Genomic DNA, 17863 nt, shown 5'->3' with positions numbered 1-17863 from the left:
CAGTTTTTCACTGCTGCCTGCCTAGCTAGATTCAGTTACAGGGCGTGACAATGGTGTTTCACACAATGTGATCAGCTCTGCGCCCCCCCCCACCCCGCCCTCCAGTTCTTTAAACATTCATATGTACTCAAGAAAGAAAGAAAACACAGAACAAAACCAGAAGGGGAGAAAGGCAATCTTGAAATGAATTCGACTGCAGAAGCTTATGTTCCTGCAGGCAGAGTAGATATTAATAATTCAACAAAATATTACAATAATTACTATACTTTGCAAAATCACAACAGCGCACTTTAGCACAACTCCTACTGATCTCCCAGCCACTGCCATTAATAAATAAAACACGGTTCCCTATATTAAACTTGTTGTTTAAAAGCTAAATATTTTATCAGCACTAATATATTTTAAATAATCAGTCAAGACCGAGAAAATCCCTGGCCCCACACTTCTCTCCCCGCTCCCCAGTAAGTGAAATCCCATCCTCCCAGCTAGAACAGTAATTGACTTTTATTCTAACAAGAACACACTGAGGATTAGGGCTTGAAGAATCAGGTCCCCACTGAAGGACCTGAGGACCACTCAGCTCAAACACCCTGCTGGAATTCGATTAGACTGTTGGAAAAAGAGTGAGAAATAAAAAGTGAAAGATAAATTCTTTTATACCATGAATCCAATATACCTCATTCAGTTCTAGAGAATAGAAAAAGAAGCTATGAATTGTAAAGAGAGATGAGTGGCAAGAAACCACCAAAAAGATACACCTAAGTACAGCCCTGAGCATGTATGAGACTAAATAACTTTGAAATACAGGTGAGCCTCACTATACACTGTAATTACGACCCCACAAATTTTCTACATCCAATCTATCAAGTTATGTTGATTTTGCCTGCTCTATCAGTTGGCTCTTCTTAGGAAAAAAAAAATCTTGCAAAACAAACCACTCAAATCTCAACCACTTATTTTCACAACAGTCATTTATTCTCATAAATGCACAGGGCAGCTCAAGTTTGGCTGATACAGCTGGGCTCTGCGGGGCTGTTCTCCTGCTCATGGCTGGGCTGGGCTTGGCTGATGGAGGCTCATTACCCTCCCAGGAGCAGTAGGCCAGTCTGGGCATTTTTCTCATGGCCACTGCAGAGGCTCACCACAGCAGGTAGAAACACAGTGCCTCTTGCTAATTAAGCTTATAACTGGCATCTCTTGTATTGGCCAAAGAACGTCACAAGGCCAAACCCAAAATTAGGAGGTGGAATAGGATGCCCCTCCCACCAAGAAAGGGCACTATGAGGGCCCAGTACAAAGGGAGTGATAGGGAGTAGTGAAGAATTATACAGAGGAGCCCACAACACAAGTCAACTACACCTGCTAAATGTTCCTGCAGGCGGCTTCTTCCCACCCAATCCACCCATGTCCTTAGCTACAGCAGCAGTCTGGTCTCAGAGCATTTGTCCTATTCTTTCTCCAAACCACAGGTGGTCAGAGTGGTTTTTTCATGTCAATTTAATCGTATCACTCTCGTATGTTAAACCCTCCTGTGGCTTACGCCTTTCCTCTGAGGATAAACAAAAAACTATCTCCACTGAGCCCATAAGGCCCAACTTGGGCCCATCCATGCCCGCCTGTCTAGCTTCATCTCTCACCAGCGCAGAGCCCACAAACCACCTGCTCCAGCCACCCTGTCCTTTCTGTCCCTTTTAGATACCTTGCCCCTCATGCCCCAGAAGCAGTGCGCCAGAATACTCCGGCCTCTCCTCTTCACCTCACGGACCCTAAGCATCTCTGAGGCCTGGGATCATCAGCTTCCGCCTCTCTGTCCTCTCCATGTTAAATGCCCCTGGTGTGGTCTCTGAGAGTATCACGACTCACGACTCTCCCCTTTAGAGCACTGCTCACCGCTGTAAACTCAGAGCCCAGCAGCACCTGACACACAGAGGGCCCTCCACAAATATCTGTTGAATACTGATGTTTTAAAAGCTTTTTTTTAATGTTTAAAATAAAAGGCAGCTTAAATTGACTTTTTTTATTATTTTTTTTTATTGCAGTTATTTAGATAATGTGTCTATGGCAAATTGCTTTGTAGAGGGTTTAGTTCCCCACAATATACTGCTGATTTAGTATAAATCTGGTTATGGTTTTTGCTCACCTTTTTAAAAGGGTTCTGCATCACTAAGCTGAATGAAGCCGCGGTGTCACAAGTCAGGCAGCTCCTTTTCCCCACCCTCATCAGAACCTGAGTGGGAGGGGAGTCTCATATAATCCAAAAACAGCAGATGATACAAATCCAGCAAATAATCTGCGCACTGCAAAGATCCAAGGGAAAAGAATAATTTTGACCCTAGCTTACTACGTCCAGATGAACCATCAAGACAATGTGAGAGCAAAATAAATTTTAGACATGCCAAGAATGAAAAAAAAAAAAAAGTATTGTTGAAGCACCGGATGGTTATGTGATCTAGCAATCAAGCCTGGATCTTTTGAGAGTTAAAAGGAGTCTCTCAATATAAATATCAGGACACGGGAATAAGCATTCTCATGGACTTTCTGAAAAAGAATATTTAAGGATATACCACAGGAAAACTAAAATCGGCCCCCAATAAGAGGAAAAAAATCCAAGAAACAGATACACTACCTCAGGAGTAGAATAGATACTGTATGTTGCCATGTATAATGCATGTTTTTTTTGCCCAAATTTTTCAGGAAAAAATAAAGATGCGCATTACACATGGGTATAATGATTACATATCATGGGTATAATAATAGGCATAATAATCCCATGTATAATGTGCACAGAACCATGGGTACACATTATATGCAGCAAAATACTGTATATCAAGATGACAACAGAGAAGCAGGCCTACAAAGCAATCAGTATGAATTAGAATGCCCAATAATAATACGATTACGAAGTGGGAATGTCTTGGTATTTTGGTGAAAACAGATATTTCTTCTGTCTGTGGGGATATGTTGAAGATAAAAAAGTTAGAAACTCGAAGGAAAAAAAGAAAAGGCTATACAAGAAAGTTAGCCCAAACTAATATGGCAGAATTCTCAGCAACTGTCAGAACATAAAATAATCTATTTGACCTCAAAGATCAGTAAACTCCTCACCAGGCAACACAGGTTCAATTATGAGAATTAGATCTCTTTCCTCCCATGTTGTTAGGTTTTGTTGTAAATAATAAATGCAACCATAATATTTAAATATTATATTTGTTTTCAATCACTGGGGTCTTGATTACATTTAGTGTATTTCCTAAATATGCACAAATTGGCACATATTTTAAATTATCTCACATTGTTCTTGGCAATGTTTATCTAACATGCACCATATTTCCCCATGTATAATGTGCACTTTTCTTTACCCAAATTTTTGAGGGAAAAATAAGGATGCACATTATCCATGGCTAGTACATGAAATACCTTGTATCTGTTCTTGTGTTATGTATTGTTTGTGACATAAAATTCCTTGTAACATAACATCTTTGAAAATAAATGCTAAAATTCCTTTATAATACAAAAACAAGTATCTAAATATAAGTAAATAATTGAATTAAAAATGAAAATGAGAGATTTTTTTTTCCTGAAAGTTTGGGCCCAAAACGTGGGGGTGCATTGTATACAGGAGCATATAATACATGGCAAAACACAGTATTTCCCACACAAGACAATAAGGTTTGTGGATGTCCAGTGTGCATCATACGCTTTTTTCACATTCTGCATCACTAGGCATGTTTAGATGCTCCCCAACACTTCATGTTATCTGAAAGAAATAAGGCAGAGCAATCAATACAGGCCAAGTCCTGAAACAAATGTTTTTCTTAAACATCCAAATTACACTGCCATCTGAGAATTTTATTATATCAGATGTGACTTGAAATAAATTGTACAGCATTCCTGGAATAAGAATCTCAAGGTTTTTGAGGATGTGCTACCGGGGCTGTGTGCTACTGAAACGGTCTCATTTGTGCCGGGAGAAGGCAAAAAAACATGGATGCTGTACATAGTCTCAGATCTGCTGTGGAAGGCCTTCCAGCTGGTGAAGAAATAAAGGAGAGGGAAGGCGAGCTAATGCTATGCGTTCATAGCGACCCCTGTTCATACCACTGTGTAAATCATTCTTTTCAAAATGCTTCCAAGTGCAGTATCTCATTATTTAACTGTGACATAAAGGGAGCAAATAGAAAAATACCCATTTCACACATAAAGAAATGATTGACCTAATATCACATCTGGTTTATGGTAAAATGGTCTGTATCAATCTATGCAACTCTTTCATTTTATAAATAGAGAGAACCTGAATCCCAGAAAATTCAAATAAATTTACTTATTTATTTGTACAAAAGCATTGTACTAAGCAATAAAGAAAAAAAAGAATAAATGAACTAGTGAATGCACATATGCTTGGGATAGGACCAACTGTATGAATGCCTGCGAGAAACATTTTACATTTTTTATCATTGATCAAGAACCTCTCCTTACTAATGCACCCACTTTTTTAAAAAAAACCTCTAACCCTGGCTGGTGTGGCTCAGTGAATTGAGTGCCAGTCTGTGAACCAAAGAGAAAATAAATAAAGGTCTTTAATTCATAGACATGTAAGCTATTACACCTGGAAGGGCCTTTATTCACCGACACCTAAGGGTGACCTGCTGAAGATAGTTATGTAAATCAAGAAACCAAGTCTAGAGATCCCAACTTTCAGGCCCATATCTTTTACAACTTATCATGCTGACCCTCACTGATGCTATCTTAGAAAGATACCAACTACAAGCTCAGCTGTGCCCTGCTAAAATCCCGACAAAGTTTAAGAAAAACAGGAATAGCACTCTACCCCCAGTCAGGAGATCACATGCCAGCAGATAAAGGGACCCTCTGTGTATTGTGAAGACCATGCACATGCCCTGGGGTGAGGTAGGGCTCCTTAGCCCTGAGAAATAACAGTAGGTGACTAATTAAATGGTGTGTGTCCTCTTCTCAAAGTTTCAGCACCATGTTTCTGTCACTCAATATAACTCTAGTCTGGGATTCTCTCTTCTGGAAAATGCCACTCTAAAAGGGGACCCTCTCAGAACCAGAGTCGGTGACTTCAACTCTATCCGCAATACATACCATGGTATGGCTCTAAGCAGTATTTTTTAAAAGTATGAGGGAAATTCCTACCTTGGGGTGATGGTTAATTTTATGTGTCAATTCGGCTAGGCCATAGGATGCCCACATATGTGATCCAACATTATTCCAGGTGTGTCTGTGGAGCTATTTCTAGATGAGATTAATATTTTGAATCAGTAGACTGAGTAAGACAGTTTACCCAATGTGGCTGGACCTCATTCAATCCACTGAAGGCCTGAATAGAATGAAAAGATTGAGTAAGAAATAATTCTTTCCTTCTACATGACTGTCTTCAAACTGGGACATTGGTTTTCTCCTGCTTCAGACTCAGACTCAAACAAGAACTACACCATCAGCAATATTGGGTTTCCAGCTTGCCAACTAAAGATTGTGGACTAGTCAGCCTCTATCCAGTGTAAGCCAATTCCTTACAGTAAATCTCTTTACATATACAGATACATGTATCGATATATACACACACATATATAAAGGTATTTACTAGGAGGGATATCGTATAAAATATACACAGAGAAACATACCCGGAAAGAAAGACTTGAATTCAAGCGGTTTATTTGGGAGGTGACCCCAAGGGATGTAGGTAGGGGACGAGGAAAGTGAGAAAGGGATGGGAGAGCGTCCCTTACGGCAAGCACGTTACCCCAGTAGGCAACTGGGGCTTAATCCTCTGGGGTCACTCTGGGAGACAGTGTAGAAAACCAGCCTCAGAGCTGTCCCATCCCAAAAAGCAAGGAAGTGGGGGTGTTTATCTAACTCCCACTAGTCATTGATACATGGCTTCTCCCTACTCCTTGATGGGAATTAATTCCTGGCACTTCCAGTCTGTGCTTTGCATGATCAAAGCAAGTTCCAGTGGGCAAACCGGCCCTGGTGCTGGTGGTTAGAAGTTAGGCCAACGTGCAGAGAAAGGGGGAGGGTCGAGGAGATATTGGGCAGGGAACAATTTTATCTGCTACAAATGGCCATTCAACCTACCCAACTTCCTGCCTGGGAAGGTAATGAGAACTAATATTCTTAACCCATAGACTAGCCTGCTAGGCTAGACCCTTTATGTGTATGAATTATCTCTAAGATTCACAACAACCCTACAAGCTCGGTATTATCCCCATTTTACAGCCAATGAAACCTAGGTTTAGAGGCCTGTTCAGTGTCACTGTTGCTTGGGGATCTTCTTGTAACAGAAGAGGCATTTCAGAGTTTTGAGAAATCTTCCAGTTAAATGTTTGCTTTCAAGCACTAGTGACACTGAAAGAAACTCAGTGAAAATGTGAACAACTCTTTCACCTCTAAGATACCCACGAACACCCTGGAAAACAAGTTTCTCTGCATCTCGTTTCATGGCCTTAAAACTCTTCCTGTAGACAAGCCCCGCTCGCCCCCCCCCCCCGACCCCCACTATGTGAACCACATTTGGATATGGCAGCTTGAGTTACTTTCCCAGCCCTGAAAAAAAAAATGTCCACCTCAGTAACTGTTCTCCATCTCCCACTGAGAACAGATTTTGAAATGAAAAAGTTCACTTCTTGTGCATCAGCGTGATCTTTAACCTGATTCTAGCCATCGGGAAAAGAAACGGCCTACCTCACCAGAGACGCTGAAAACACTGAGAGTACTGAGCCAGGCATGTGGGACCCGAGAGCCGGTGACAGACAACCGTGACGTCCCAGCGGCACAGACCTCAGGCCTGGAGGCAGCCAGAGGAGGCCAGACGCTTTCTCACCCCCAAGACACTCATTCTTCATTCAGGCAGTTTTAAGTATTTAAGAAAGTATTTATGTCATTCAACTCAATAAGCTCCTATTGACTGACCACCACGCAGAAGGAAGCGAGAGGCACAACAGCAGAAAAGGCAGAGGAGATGGGAGAACCAAGCCTGAGGCTCACTTCTGGCCAGATTTATTTCTAGAGTCTTAGTTGAGCCGTTCCTGGGTTGAATGGGCTGCAGAATATTTGTACGAAGCATCTATTTCCCATTTTCTGCAGGAAGAGGCTAAATGATTTCTGACACTTCCAGCCTGCGCCTTGCATGAATAATTGATTGGCAAATGCTTGGTTGCCAATCAATTATTCATTTATGGATCACCAAACCACCCCTCACATGACACACCTGCAGGATGCTGCTGCTCTTCTCTCCTTTGGGACAACTCCTCGTGCAGCATTCTTTAATTCTTTATCCTATTTATTTTCACTTCTTTCCCAGGACAACACTCCCTCAAGTGTCTGCGTAGGAATCTCAGACTCCATTTTTTGGTGCATAGGGTGCAGGCAAAAAGGGGGTGCAAGGCTGTAACTCAATGGGTGTCAATCACTACAAAATACTCATGGTTTTAGCCAGTACGGTAATTCTAGAAAAGAGGCAAGGACTCTGCAGAGAGTTCTAGCCACAGGTGTCCCCATTCTGCATCAGGCAAAAAGCAAAGCTAGGAGATCGAGAGGAGAAGCAAACCTGGACCACCGGGCCCATCTCTTGACCCTGACATAGGTGAGTCCTGGTCACTATAGGCTCTGCTTGCCAACCAGCCCAGCGGCCTACGTTTCTCTCCCTTTCTTCAGGGAGCCTTCCACGAGTCACTGTGAGGCGCAACCCTGGATCCCCAGGGCAAGTGAGGCTCCTCTTCACCTTTCTGAATACCTTTCTCAACCCTTCACTCAATGAAATCCTGCAAAATATCTTCAAATTATCAGTTGTGAATTAGTGTAATCTTTAACGTGCTTTTAACCCTCTGATTGTAACCATTTCTATTACAAATTCTGAGTACGAGTGTCAAGGAGCCGGGGGTCCCCAGCCCTTCGCTTCCTCAGCTCATTCACTGTGTCTCAGCACCACACAGACGGCAGGTACCACAGCAACTCACCTGACTGAGGCCATGGGTGACAGGAGGTGGTTGAAATGAGCATCTCACAGAGAACTGACTTCTAGCCAAGGCTTTGCCATCAGCTCACTGGGAAACCTTAGCCAAGTCCTTCCTTCCTCTGCTTCAATGTTTCCATCTCAAAATGAAGGGAAAGCCCATTCCAATATAAAAGTAACAACTAAACCAACTAAAAGTATCTGAAGGGCTTACTGTACAGGTCAAGCACTTCTTTTAAGCAGTTTGTTATGTGCATTTTATTTAATCCTTGGAACAGCCCAGCGTGAGGGGTACTATTATCACGACCCCCTTTTTATAGATAAAAAATAGCCAAGAAGGGTGATAACTTGCCTGATGTCACAGAACTGTTAAGAGACAGAGGCAGCATTCGAACCCAGGCAGCTGGCTCCAGAACCCATGCCCCTGTTGACTGCATGGTCGTGTTTCATGTTCCCAGTAAATGTCTGCTCCTAATCAACCCTGAACCGGATTGCATTCATGATGGGAACCCTCCACAAGTATGAATTCAAGAAAAGTCATACCGTCACACCCAGGCTAAAGAATCCTAAATCCACAACCTAATAGGATTCTTGATTATCCCGCAATAGCTCTATTTCCAGCTATTCCCCTAAACTAGGTTCTCTTCCAGTGCGTGCCAAGTAACAGGCCCCTACTTAGCACTGGGTGCAGTTTTCCTGACCAACAGCCCTGAAAGGCTGGCCCCATTGTGCCCCAGGTCCCTCTCACCTTGAGGAGCTAATCGCAGAGAGCTATTTGTGCAATCCTGAACTTCTTCGATGCCATTACTCTTTTTGAATTTACTATAGCACACTTACAAGACTACTATAAAGAACAGCATTTCCATAAATAATTGAACCCAAACTATGCTTATCAGAATGAATGAGCAAAAATGTTCCTGATGATGTGACCAGGCTTGATTCACTCACTAATGCAAATAATAAGGTGACTCACAAGAGGTCCCCATTAACAATGATTAGGAAGATAGAGATTGTCCAACATTAAAGAGCCTGGTATTTATTATCTGTAGCCACATCAGTGGGTGGGACAGGGTGGGTGGGCAGGACAGCCATACCACAGAGTGTGGAAATAGGAAAGAGAATCTCTTTCTAAGCCTCTGTGCCTAGCCTCGTGTATACTCATCCTGAGCCTCAGTCTACCCTACCTATAAAATGGGCAGCACTCTATCTCACCTGAGTGAAAACACATAAATACTCTTGTCAAGAAAACAGCCTGCAAACCCAAGGAGAAAGGACAAAACTGGGAGTGAGCACAGGACTGTCACACGAGGAGGAAGGACAGTAGGGAGTCTAAGCTGTAGGGTGCCATGTATCTGTCTAAGCTTCATATCCCTTATTTCGCTGCTGAGTGATTTGATGGAGACAATATCCACGTGCATGTCCAGCCTTGACATCCTGTGAGTCCAAGATGCCTGTAGTATCTCTCACGGTGATCCTCTCTCCTCTGAGCTCATAGCCTGAAATAACCACTTGCCAATTAACCACATATTATCCCATGGCATCATCTTGTTGTCATGTTTTACTTAAATTTTTAGAAGAGCAGTCTCATATCCAAAACATTGGAAGGACCTTGAGGCAAACACTGTCTTATCTTTGTTTGTCCTCTCCCTCCATCACACCCCTACCAGCTCCAGGGCCCAGAATACCAGTACGTACAGAGTAAATACTTAACAAAGGGTTGAATATCTTCTGTGACTCCATCTGATCTCTAGAGCACCTAAGGAAGAAGCCAGGATTGCTGACTGGTCCCTATTCCTGTCTTACTAAGTGGAGTAGACATGCCCCTAAACCTTATGTTAAAATTTATATATGAAATGATAAACCAGGTGTATAAACTCAATACTATTAAGAGACCCACAACTTCAGTTGGTAAATTCTATAAGGACTTAGGAAAAGGGGAAATAAACACTTCTAAGGAAGGTTCCATGGAGGTGCTGTGTTTGAATCTCGAGCTGAGCTATAAAAAATGGGTGCACCTCAACAGAGGGAGACCTCAATAGCTAAGTCTTGCTGTCAAGAGGGGGCTTGGGACAATGAAGGCGCAGCCTTGGCTAGAGTGAAGGAGTCAACCAAGGAAGAGTCAAATACAAAATTGGAGAAGTAGACTCAGAACATACACAGCGAGGGGCTTTGAACCCCGAGCTAAGGGACTTTTTGGATTTGAATCTAAAAGGCTAAAGGTACTCAAGCTAGAATGTGAACTTACTGCTGGAAATACTCCTGGTTATAGCAGCTGTCAAGTTATGAACAAGTGAGAAAGAAATCATCTATATCCCAAAGAGTGGGGATTTCTAACTTCTCTGTAACATCTGCTAGATGAGATGTGGGACTGTCACTCCTTTACCCACATGGTCCAATATGATGGAGTACCTACTCCATGTGAGGCAGAGCTCTCTCATCCCTACTCTCTGCCAGCAAATTCAGCGACCTCCATCTCCAAGGGAAATAGGTATGGCCAGCCAAATTCCATCCACCCCATTGCACCAGTTCTGATGCCTTAAAGTGGCCCATCAGGCATTAGCATTCTGAGTTTTCCTCTTTCTCCTCCTCCTCCACAAAGTCTCTTCTCTCCCAAACTTGCTGGAAAATCATCCTTTGACTTTTTCCCAGTGAGGGAAGTGCCTCAAGCCAGCCAAGAGCCAAAGGAAGCCAGAGATCAGCAGGTGAGTCCAAGCACCAGGCCTCAGGCACACCTAGCTTTGGAGAAAGGCCGGGCCTTCCCATCTCAGCCTGTCTGTGCTGCGCCTCTGTCCCTTCTGGGATGATTCCAGGCCCACAGATCATCCAGTTCCCCCAGTGGCAGTAACAGATTTACACAGACAGGTGGGACAGCAGTCCTCCCTTCTGCCCCCTGAGCCTTCTCACCCCTGGAGCCACAACCTCCTCCTCACTCCCCCTTAAATCCAACACAACTGGAGAAGCCACCTCCAGGCATTCCTTCCTTGTCAACTCCAAAGCAAGCTCCAACCACCGCACTTCGGTGATCACTCAATCCGGCCTTCCAGTTAAGGAGTTTGCAACTTCTGCTCATTTTGGAAACCACTGCAGGATCTGAGGAGCAAACAACACTCTGTAAACCAGACATCAGAGGAAGCACAGAGCAGACAAATAGCCTGTGTCTGCCCCTCCGCTTCACCCCTCCCCTAGGACAGCAGTGACCAGGAGCAGTTACTGCCTTCTGCCTTTCCCAGCTACGTCTCAATCGAGATGGTTCCCCTGTAATATTAATTAAAAACAGATTCTTTTTGGCAAACAGCTTCTGTGGCAGGCTTCTTTATTAAACCTCCGAGAAGGCAAAATGCATTAAGATATTGTGACATTGGGAACTGTGAGCAGACACGATGGAAGCGAGACAATCCAGCCAAAAGCTATTTGAAAAATCTGTTTGGGAGCCACAATTAAATGCTCGAGTGAGTAAAAGACAATTAATCTGATCAAATCTGCCACTATTTTGCACATTAGGAGTAAATATTTTAGAACACAATTCAGTTGAATTAGTTAAGGGTATGAAATCTCACCTGGGAGAATCTGTGTATCCCCCCCGCCCCCGGCCCCAGTGTGCCCAGGGAAGGGTGGTCTGCTAGGCACCTGGAATTATGAGCATCTCCCATTTCTCTTCACCAAGGTGCCATGTTGGGCACATTAACTGAAAACTATCTGGCAAGCCATTCCAACCAGATACACTGCAGGCCTGGCAACCTGCAGGCCATCGCCTCTGGGAAAGAGCTGCTGGAAAGGAGGGAGGGTCTGTCTAAGGAGAGGCCGTGCTCTCACCTCAATACCAGGAGTGGGGGAGTTGGGGAGTCCCCACCAAGGTTTACTCCAGGGAGGAGGAGGCCTTCACAACTCCCCACAGCCACTTGCCAACTCACAGGCTACACAGAGAGGTTTCTTCTTTCATTTGTAGAAGGGCAGAGTGATGATCTCCTGCTCCCCTATAAGGCACGAGAACTGGGCTCCCTCTGGGTGTTTGGGAGACGTTCTCTAACTCATTAATCACCAGGATCCCAGCTGGAGACAACAGGAGGGAATAAATGGCAAATTACTCAGACTCCAAGTCCGAGTCCACTCACCTCTCCCCCAGAACACCTGGCAGGGCAAGGACAGTCAGCGAGGGACTGAGATTCCATTTCCTCCTGATGCCTTCTGGCTCCAGCCTGCTGGGCAACCCCCGCCCCCCAACACCAAGCCATCCCTCCCCACTTCTAGGGCCAAAGTGAATACATGTTGCAAACCTGGGACAAGGATATATCCTTCCGCCCACAGAGCCCCTGGGCACACGCCAGACACACAGGGCGGGGTGGAGGTCCCTGTCTTGAACGCTCACCTCTGCATGCCTGACCGCTGCAAACTGTCAGAGTGGAGTGCAATTTCTAGTTATACGGGGTGACTGAAAGCTCCCCCGAAAGGAGCTCATGTCAAGTAATGAGGTCCACCAAAGGCACTTGGGAGGAAAGGTGTTAATTAATCTGGTGGCCTTCCCAGAGTAGCACATATTTAACACTTCTGAAGTCAGAAGAGAAGATGCAATTCTCTTTTCCTGTCAAAAGAGCCTGACGCTAGGACCCACATTCTCTGCCCTGGGGCCATCTCTCTCCACGAGGAAACCAGTGAGGAGGGGACCTTTTGGAGGTTCATCATCCCACTGCTCCTGGATTTTTTTTTTTAGAGCACCTTCTTCTGCCCTTGGACAGGGAGAGAGGGGAAAGAAACCAACTGGGTAATAATATAGCAGAAACTTGTTTCCCAATTAGTCTCTTCAAAGTCTCTCAAAGATAGGGTCATGTTAGCCTGTTTCTCCATCTTCCCTCAGAGCAGCCCAGATCTGATGCTCAACAGAGCCTTTCTCACTAGTACTGTGTGCAAAGGTGGTCAAAAGAGGCGGGTCCAGCCCAGGAGCTAAAGAGGCAGTCCTCTGGACCAAGGAAAGAGGACACCATGGGGTGTCTGCACCCATCTGTGCTACCTTGTCCTTTGCTTGGACAATAAGACAGGCCACCAGCACAACCAATAAACCCCTGGGGGACTGTCTGTGGACTGTCCAGATCTCATCACTGTTACTAAGGAGCCAAGGCCAACTGGTCCACTTCACAAACCCTTCTGGTCTTCTCTCAACTGGAGAGCCGTTTCCCCAGAGAGCACTGGGCAAGACTTGCCCCCTCGCTTCCTCAGCTGCACAGCTGCGTGGAAGATGGGCAGAGACGGCTGTGCTCATTTAACTACTATTTACAAAGAGCACTCCTTAAAATTCCATCTTCAGGGGCTTTGTACACACATACACACACAAAGGATCCTTAAAATAAAAGCAGATGCATACAACTCTTCAGAGCAGAGTGAGTTCATACTGTCTAAATGTGTCAGTCAGTAATAAAGTCACAGACACTAAGGACATCCCCTCCTCGCCCTAGGGTGCATTTACTTCAAGACATCCGTCCCTCCTCAGCCGGTGAGAACACAGAAAGGAACACACACACACACACACACACACACACACACACACACACACACACTTGAGTCCCCTGGGAACTTGTAAGTTTTCAATCACCCATCCCTGCAAAGGCCCACATTGCCCGCCCCCCACACCCAGAGCTACCCACTCCGAAGTTACAGGGGTCTTCCCTGGAGGCAGATGAAGCAGCCACCACCCAGTCCGTCCCACCCAGCACCCAGCACCCAGCACCCAGGCTGGCTACCCGCACTGTCATTAAGAACCAGGGAATCTGTACTCAGGATGGCTGAAGTGCTGCGCTCTGCAGACTCCTAGCTTTTCTGTTATTCGCTTCTCACCCCGGTGACAGCCCCAGCCAGGCCCCCTTCAAATAAGGCGAAAATTTCCCCGGGAAATCGTTAATGCCAGTCATGAAGAGATACACAAAGGGAGGAGGGCGGTGCTTTCCCATCGAATGAGTTCCCCAAAGCTGCCTGTGCAGACATCCATCATCCTCCTGCCCAACGCTGGGTTGCCATCTGATCCGGAGAGCCAGAGAAGAGAAAAGGATTTTTGTGAGACTGGCTGAAGTGGGGGCGGAAGTGAGGGGAGTGGGGTCGATCCCGGGAGGCCGCCCCCCTCCGCCCGGAGAGCCCATTCCCCGGGGCTCCTAGGCTTGGCGGCACAGAACGGGGTGCGAGGAGTTGGGTGGGGAGAGACCCCTCCCTGCGCGCTCTGCTCTGCTGGGCTGCAGCGGACGGTGCTCGGAAGCCCAGCGCTGGATCCAGAGCTCAGAGCCACTGGAGTGGACTCAAGGGCGCCACCTCTCGATACAGCCGCTTCCAGGGGAACCTGGCCGCGGAGAAAGGAGTGGCGAGGTGTGCTGAAAGCACCCAACTTCCCTCGGGGAGCTGCTTGTAGTGCAGGACGATGCAGCCGAGGCGAGTTTATTTGTTCAGGGGCTTGTCTGTGCTTGTGCATGCTTGGGCAAGGGGTGCGGAATGGATGCTGAATTTCACTTCATTCTTTAAACTTTTTTGCTGCCTCTCCTATAGCATTCCAGGGCAGCTGCCCAGGTTTGGAGGGGGAAATCCGTGTCGCCGGGAGGCCTGACAAGGGTAGGCTTGGCCCTGCTTATTGCCCGGGCTGGGAGAAAGAGGGCCGGGAGCAGAGAGTGGGGACCCTAAGGCAGGCAGGAGTAGGGAGTCCCGGGTTCCCGTCCTCGTGACTGGAGGGGAGAAGGGGGAAGCAAGCCCGGGCCGTGGCAGGGATGCATCAGACTGTCCAGCGGCTTCCTCCCCAAATCAGGGTTCTCACCCACGAATTAAATCGCCCAACAGGAAAACTGACTCTCCACGCCGTGTACCACAGAAAGTGACCACAGATCCTTCCTCTGCGCAACTTTGAGCTCCTTCTTCCTCTTCTCCCCTCCCAGCAGCCGCAATCCTAGGGTCTCCAACACACACACACACACACACACACACACACCCATCTTCCAACAAACTCCACTAACCTGTTGGGGGCGTGGGGAGCGCTGGATGAACCTGTTGTCTCTAAAAGTCATGGCGCCCCCCCACCCTCTACCCTCGAGTAACTATCTGTCCCTCGTTCCTGCCCCCCATTCTCCTTTGCTGTGGGGCGAAAAGGAGAGCCACCGCAGCCCGGGTGGGTACTCACGCTGCTGTTGTGCCCCGACCAGTGCACCATGGCTTGGTTGTGGGCCGAGTCCCCGGTCAGTGCGAACGAGGTGCTAAGCAGCCTGAGCTCTTCAGCTGCCGCACCCCCAGCCCGCGATGCCTTCACCTCCTCCCGGAGACCCTTGGCCAGATGACGGCTTCCTTTGGAACCATCGGATAAGGCAGTGGCCCGGGTGTCCTCGCGTTCCAGGGCACTAGGGGGTTGCGCTCGGCGACTCCTCCTTGAGCTGCCAGGTTTGCCAGTAGCCAATATGTCCTGTCCCCACCGTGCACCTGCCGAGGACAGCCCCCCGGCTTCTCCCTGCTTCTTTCTGCCACTGATGCCGCCTGGATGGAGTAGCGGCTCTGGTCCGGGCTGGTGCCCCAGTGCGGCGCCTCTCCTTGCTGTCGCCAGCTTCTCCGGCCACTGGCTTTCCACTGCCCGCGGCAAGAGAGGAAGCAGCACAGGGGACCGTGAAGCCGGGCCAGTGGGGCGCCCAGGACCGCCTGTCGCACCCCAAGTGATCTCTGCACCGGCCAGGACCCACGTCGACAAGAGCAGGAGCCCAGTCCTGGTGAGGGGCGCCGCGGGCCAGCCTGTGGGGCGCTCCGTGCGCGCCACCTCCATCCCGCTGCGGCTGCCGAGGCTGGGGCTGCCGAGTGTGTGGAGCCTGCCGAGGTGCTGGTCCGGCGTGGGGGTGTGCGTGTGCAGGCGAGCAAGCCAGCGAGTGTGTGTCGGGGGAATGGGGAGGGGGCCGCCGGGAAGAAGGTGGCTGGGGCTGGCGCGCCTCCTGGGTCCTCTCCACTCTTCCCTCCTCGCTCTCTCTCTCGATCTCTCGCTCTCTTGTCCAGAGGATGATTCCAAACCCGGAAAAAAATTAATAAATGCCCCTTCGGCGCTTTTTCCCCCCTTAAAATAAGATCCCCAAAATCTTCCCCACCGAGCTCCAACAGAAATTTTGTTTAAAAAAAAAAAAAAAGAGTGTTCAAAGGTAAAGAGAAAATTCTCTTTTAAAATATGAAACCCAAGCCAGATCCAAGAGAAGGTGCTGGACCCCAATCCGGAGTCTCTCCGAAATCCAGCCTCCAACCTGCTCCCGTTGACGAGTTGGGAGACGCTTCTTGCAGCTTTTAGGGGGTTACTCTTCCGGCCTGTTGGGTGGGGGTGGGGGAGATGGCACGCCGGGAGGACAGAGGGGGTCTCAAGGGAAGAGGAGGAATGAAGTGTTTTCAGCGCCAACTGTTCCGGTTGGGGAGCCAAGGGGGAACCCAGCCAGAGCCTGCGCGTGGGGAGACAGCACACGGAAGCTGAGCGCGGGATGGACCAGGGACTCCACTCCCGGCTCCTCGGCCCGCCCCTCCCTCTCCTCACCACCACCACCCCCCCAACCCCTCGCAGCCTGCACCCCCGCCTGGGCGGGGGCTCGTAGAGTGATCCTGTGCGCCTGCGTGAGCGAAGGCGGGCAGGCTAGCGAGGGTGAGGTGAGGGGTGAGCCCCGGGGCGGGAGTACCCAACTAAGCTGGAGCTGTCTGGGTGTGCGGAGGTCCTCGGCTCCTCGCGTGTGCATTTGCACGCGTACGTGTATGTGTTAGTGTGAGCAAAGGAGGTGTGGGGCGGGGAGGGCGAGCTCGGGCTGTGGCTGTGGGCAGGCGCGGATCACGCACGGGCTGTGCTTGCATTTTTATGAGCCTGCGAGTTGTCAGAAAGGCAGGCGTCTCAGGACACCGCCCCTCCTCCTGGCGCCCAGTGTACCCACGGTCCCCCACCACCTGCAGATGTAACCGGGTTGTTCCTTAAGCCTACAGAAGGCGTGGGGAGAGAACTGGGAGGCTCCAGCAGTGGCATGAGGGGCTTGCACTCTCCTGGGGCCCCCAGTGGTAACTGGAGATCCTGGCACTCACCTGGAGGATCCAGACACTCCCCGCCCCCCCATACCCCTCGTCTCGCCTAGATTCATTTGTGAGCATTTCTGAGTGAGCCCAGTTGTTCTTTCAAATTGTCCGCTGCCAGCTCAAGGGTCCAGCCCTCCCGTAACCCCCTGCAGAAGCGCAGCTGGAACGCATCGACCCTGTGGGAAGAGGGAGAGTTCAGGAGGGCTGGGGAGAAGGAAGGTAAATCTGAGCTCGACCTGGAGAGGTGGTTGACAGGCCCCGGGGCTTGCCGTTCCTCCAGCGCCTCCGAGAAGCTCCCCAATTTCCAGGGGTTGAAAAGGCCCAGATGGGCGAGCTGGAAGAGGAGTTACTTTGTTAAAGGGCAGGATTTAGCGAGGCGGCTTGGTGAGCTTGCCGACCTCAGGCTCTTCTCTTCCCCTTGGGGGATTAGAAGACTTTCTTTGTGGGGAATAGTTAAGACAGAGCTAGAGGGAGGGAAAGGTAAGGAAAGAAAAATGAGAAGAAGCTGAAAGAAGAAAATGGAGGGGAATATGGAGAGAGATGAAAGGGAAAGGAGGAAGACTGGAGAGATGAAGAAGTGGAGGATGGAAGGCAAGATAGTGGTGGTGCAAAGGGACAAGGGAGAGAAAAGGAGAGTTCCTAAAGTGGCGGGAGGGGGGTGCGGGGCGGGGGGGGTCCAGAGGCCTGGAGGAGGCGGAGGAGGTGCCTCGGAACCTGAGCCAGGTGCGCGAGGGCGACAAAACGAGGTTCTGGAGTCCCCCTCCTTAGCTAACTCGCTTTTCCAACTGGACCTAAAACGGAAAATGGGAACCGAGAAGACTGCGCGGGACAACCAAGCTGGCAATAACATCC

The 17863-nt window shown here is 48.3% G+C and overlaps 1 protein-coding gene across 1 annotated transcript in view; it reads right to left on the bottom strand.

Annotated features, from left to right (window-relative positions):
* Positions 1-15746, bottom strand: part of SORCS3 (sortilin related VPS10 domain containing receptor 3) — a 535770-nt gene extending 520024 nt beyond the window's left edge. Inside the window, exon 1 of the mRNA XM_054581475.1 lies at positions 15120-15746. Coding sequence (XP_054437450.1) covers positions 15120-15746 — 627 coding nt within the window. The remainder of the gene's footprint in view (positions 1-15119) is intronic.
* Between the last annotated feature and the right edge of the window lie 2117 nt (positions 15747-17863).

Source organism: Pteronotus mesoamericanus, unplaced genomic scaffold, assembly GCF_021234165.1.
Source record: "Pteronotus mesoamericanus isolate MK-2021 breed Mesoamerican mustached bat unplaced genomic scaffold, CSHL_Meso_final contig_657, whole genome shotgun sequence".
Classification (NCBI taxonomy): domain Eukaryota; kingdom Metazoa; phylum Chordata; class Mammalia; order Chiroptera; family Mormoopidae; genus Pteronotus; species Pteronotus mesoamericanus.
This window is presented reverse-complemented; position numbering and strand designations above follow the sequence as displayed.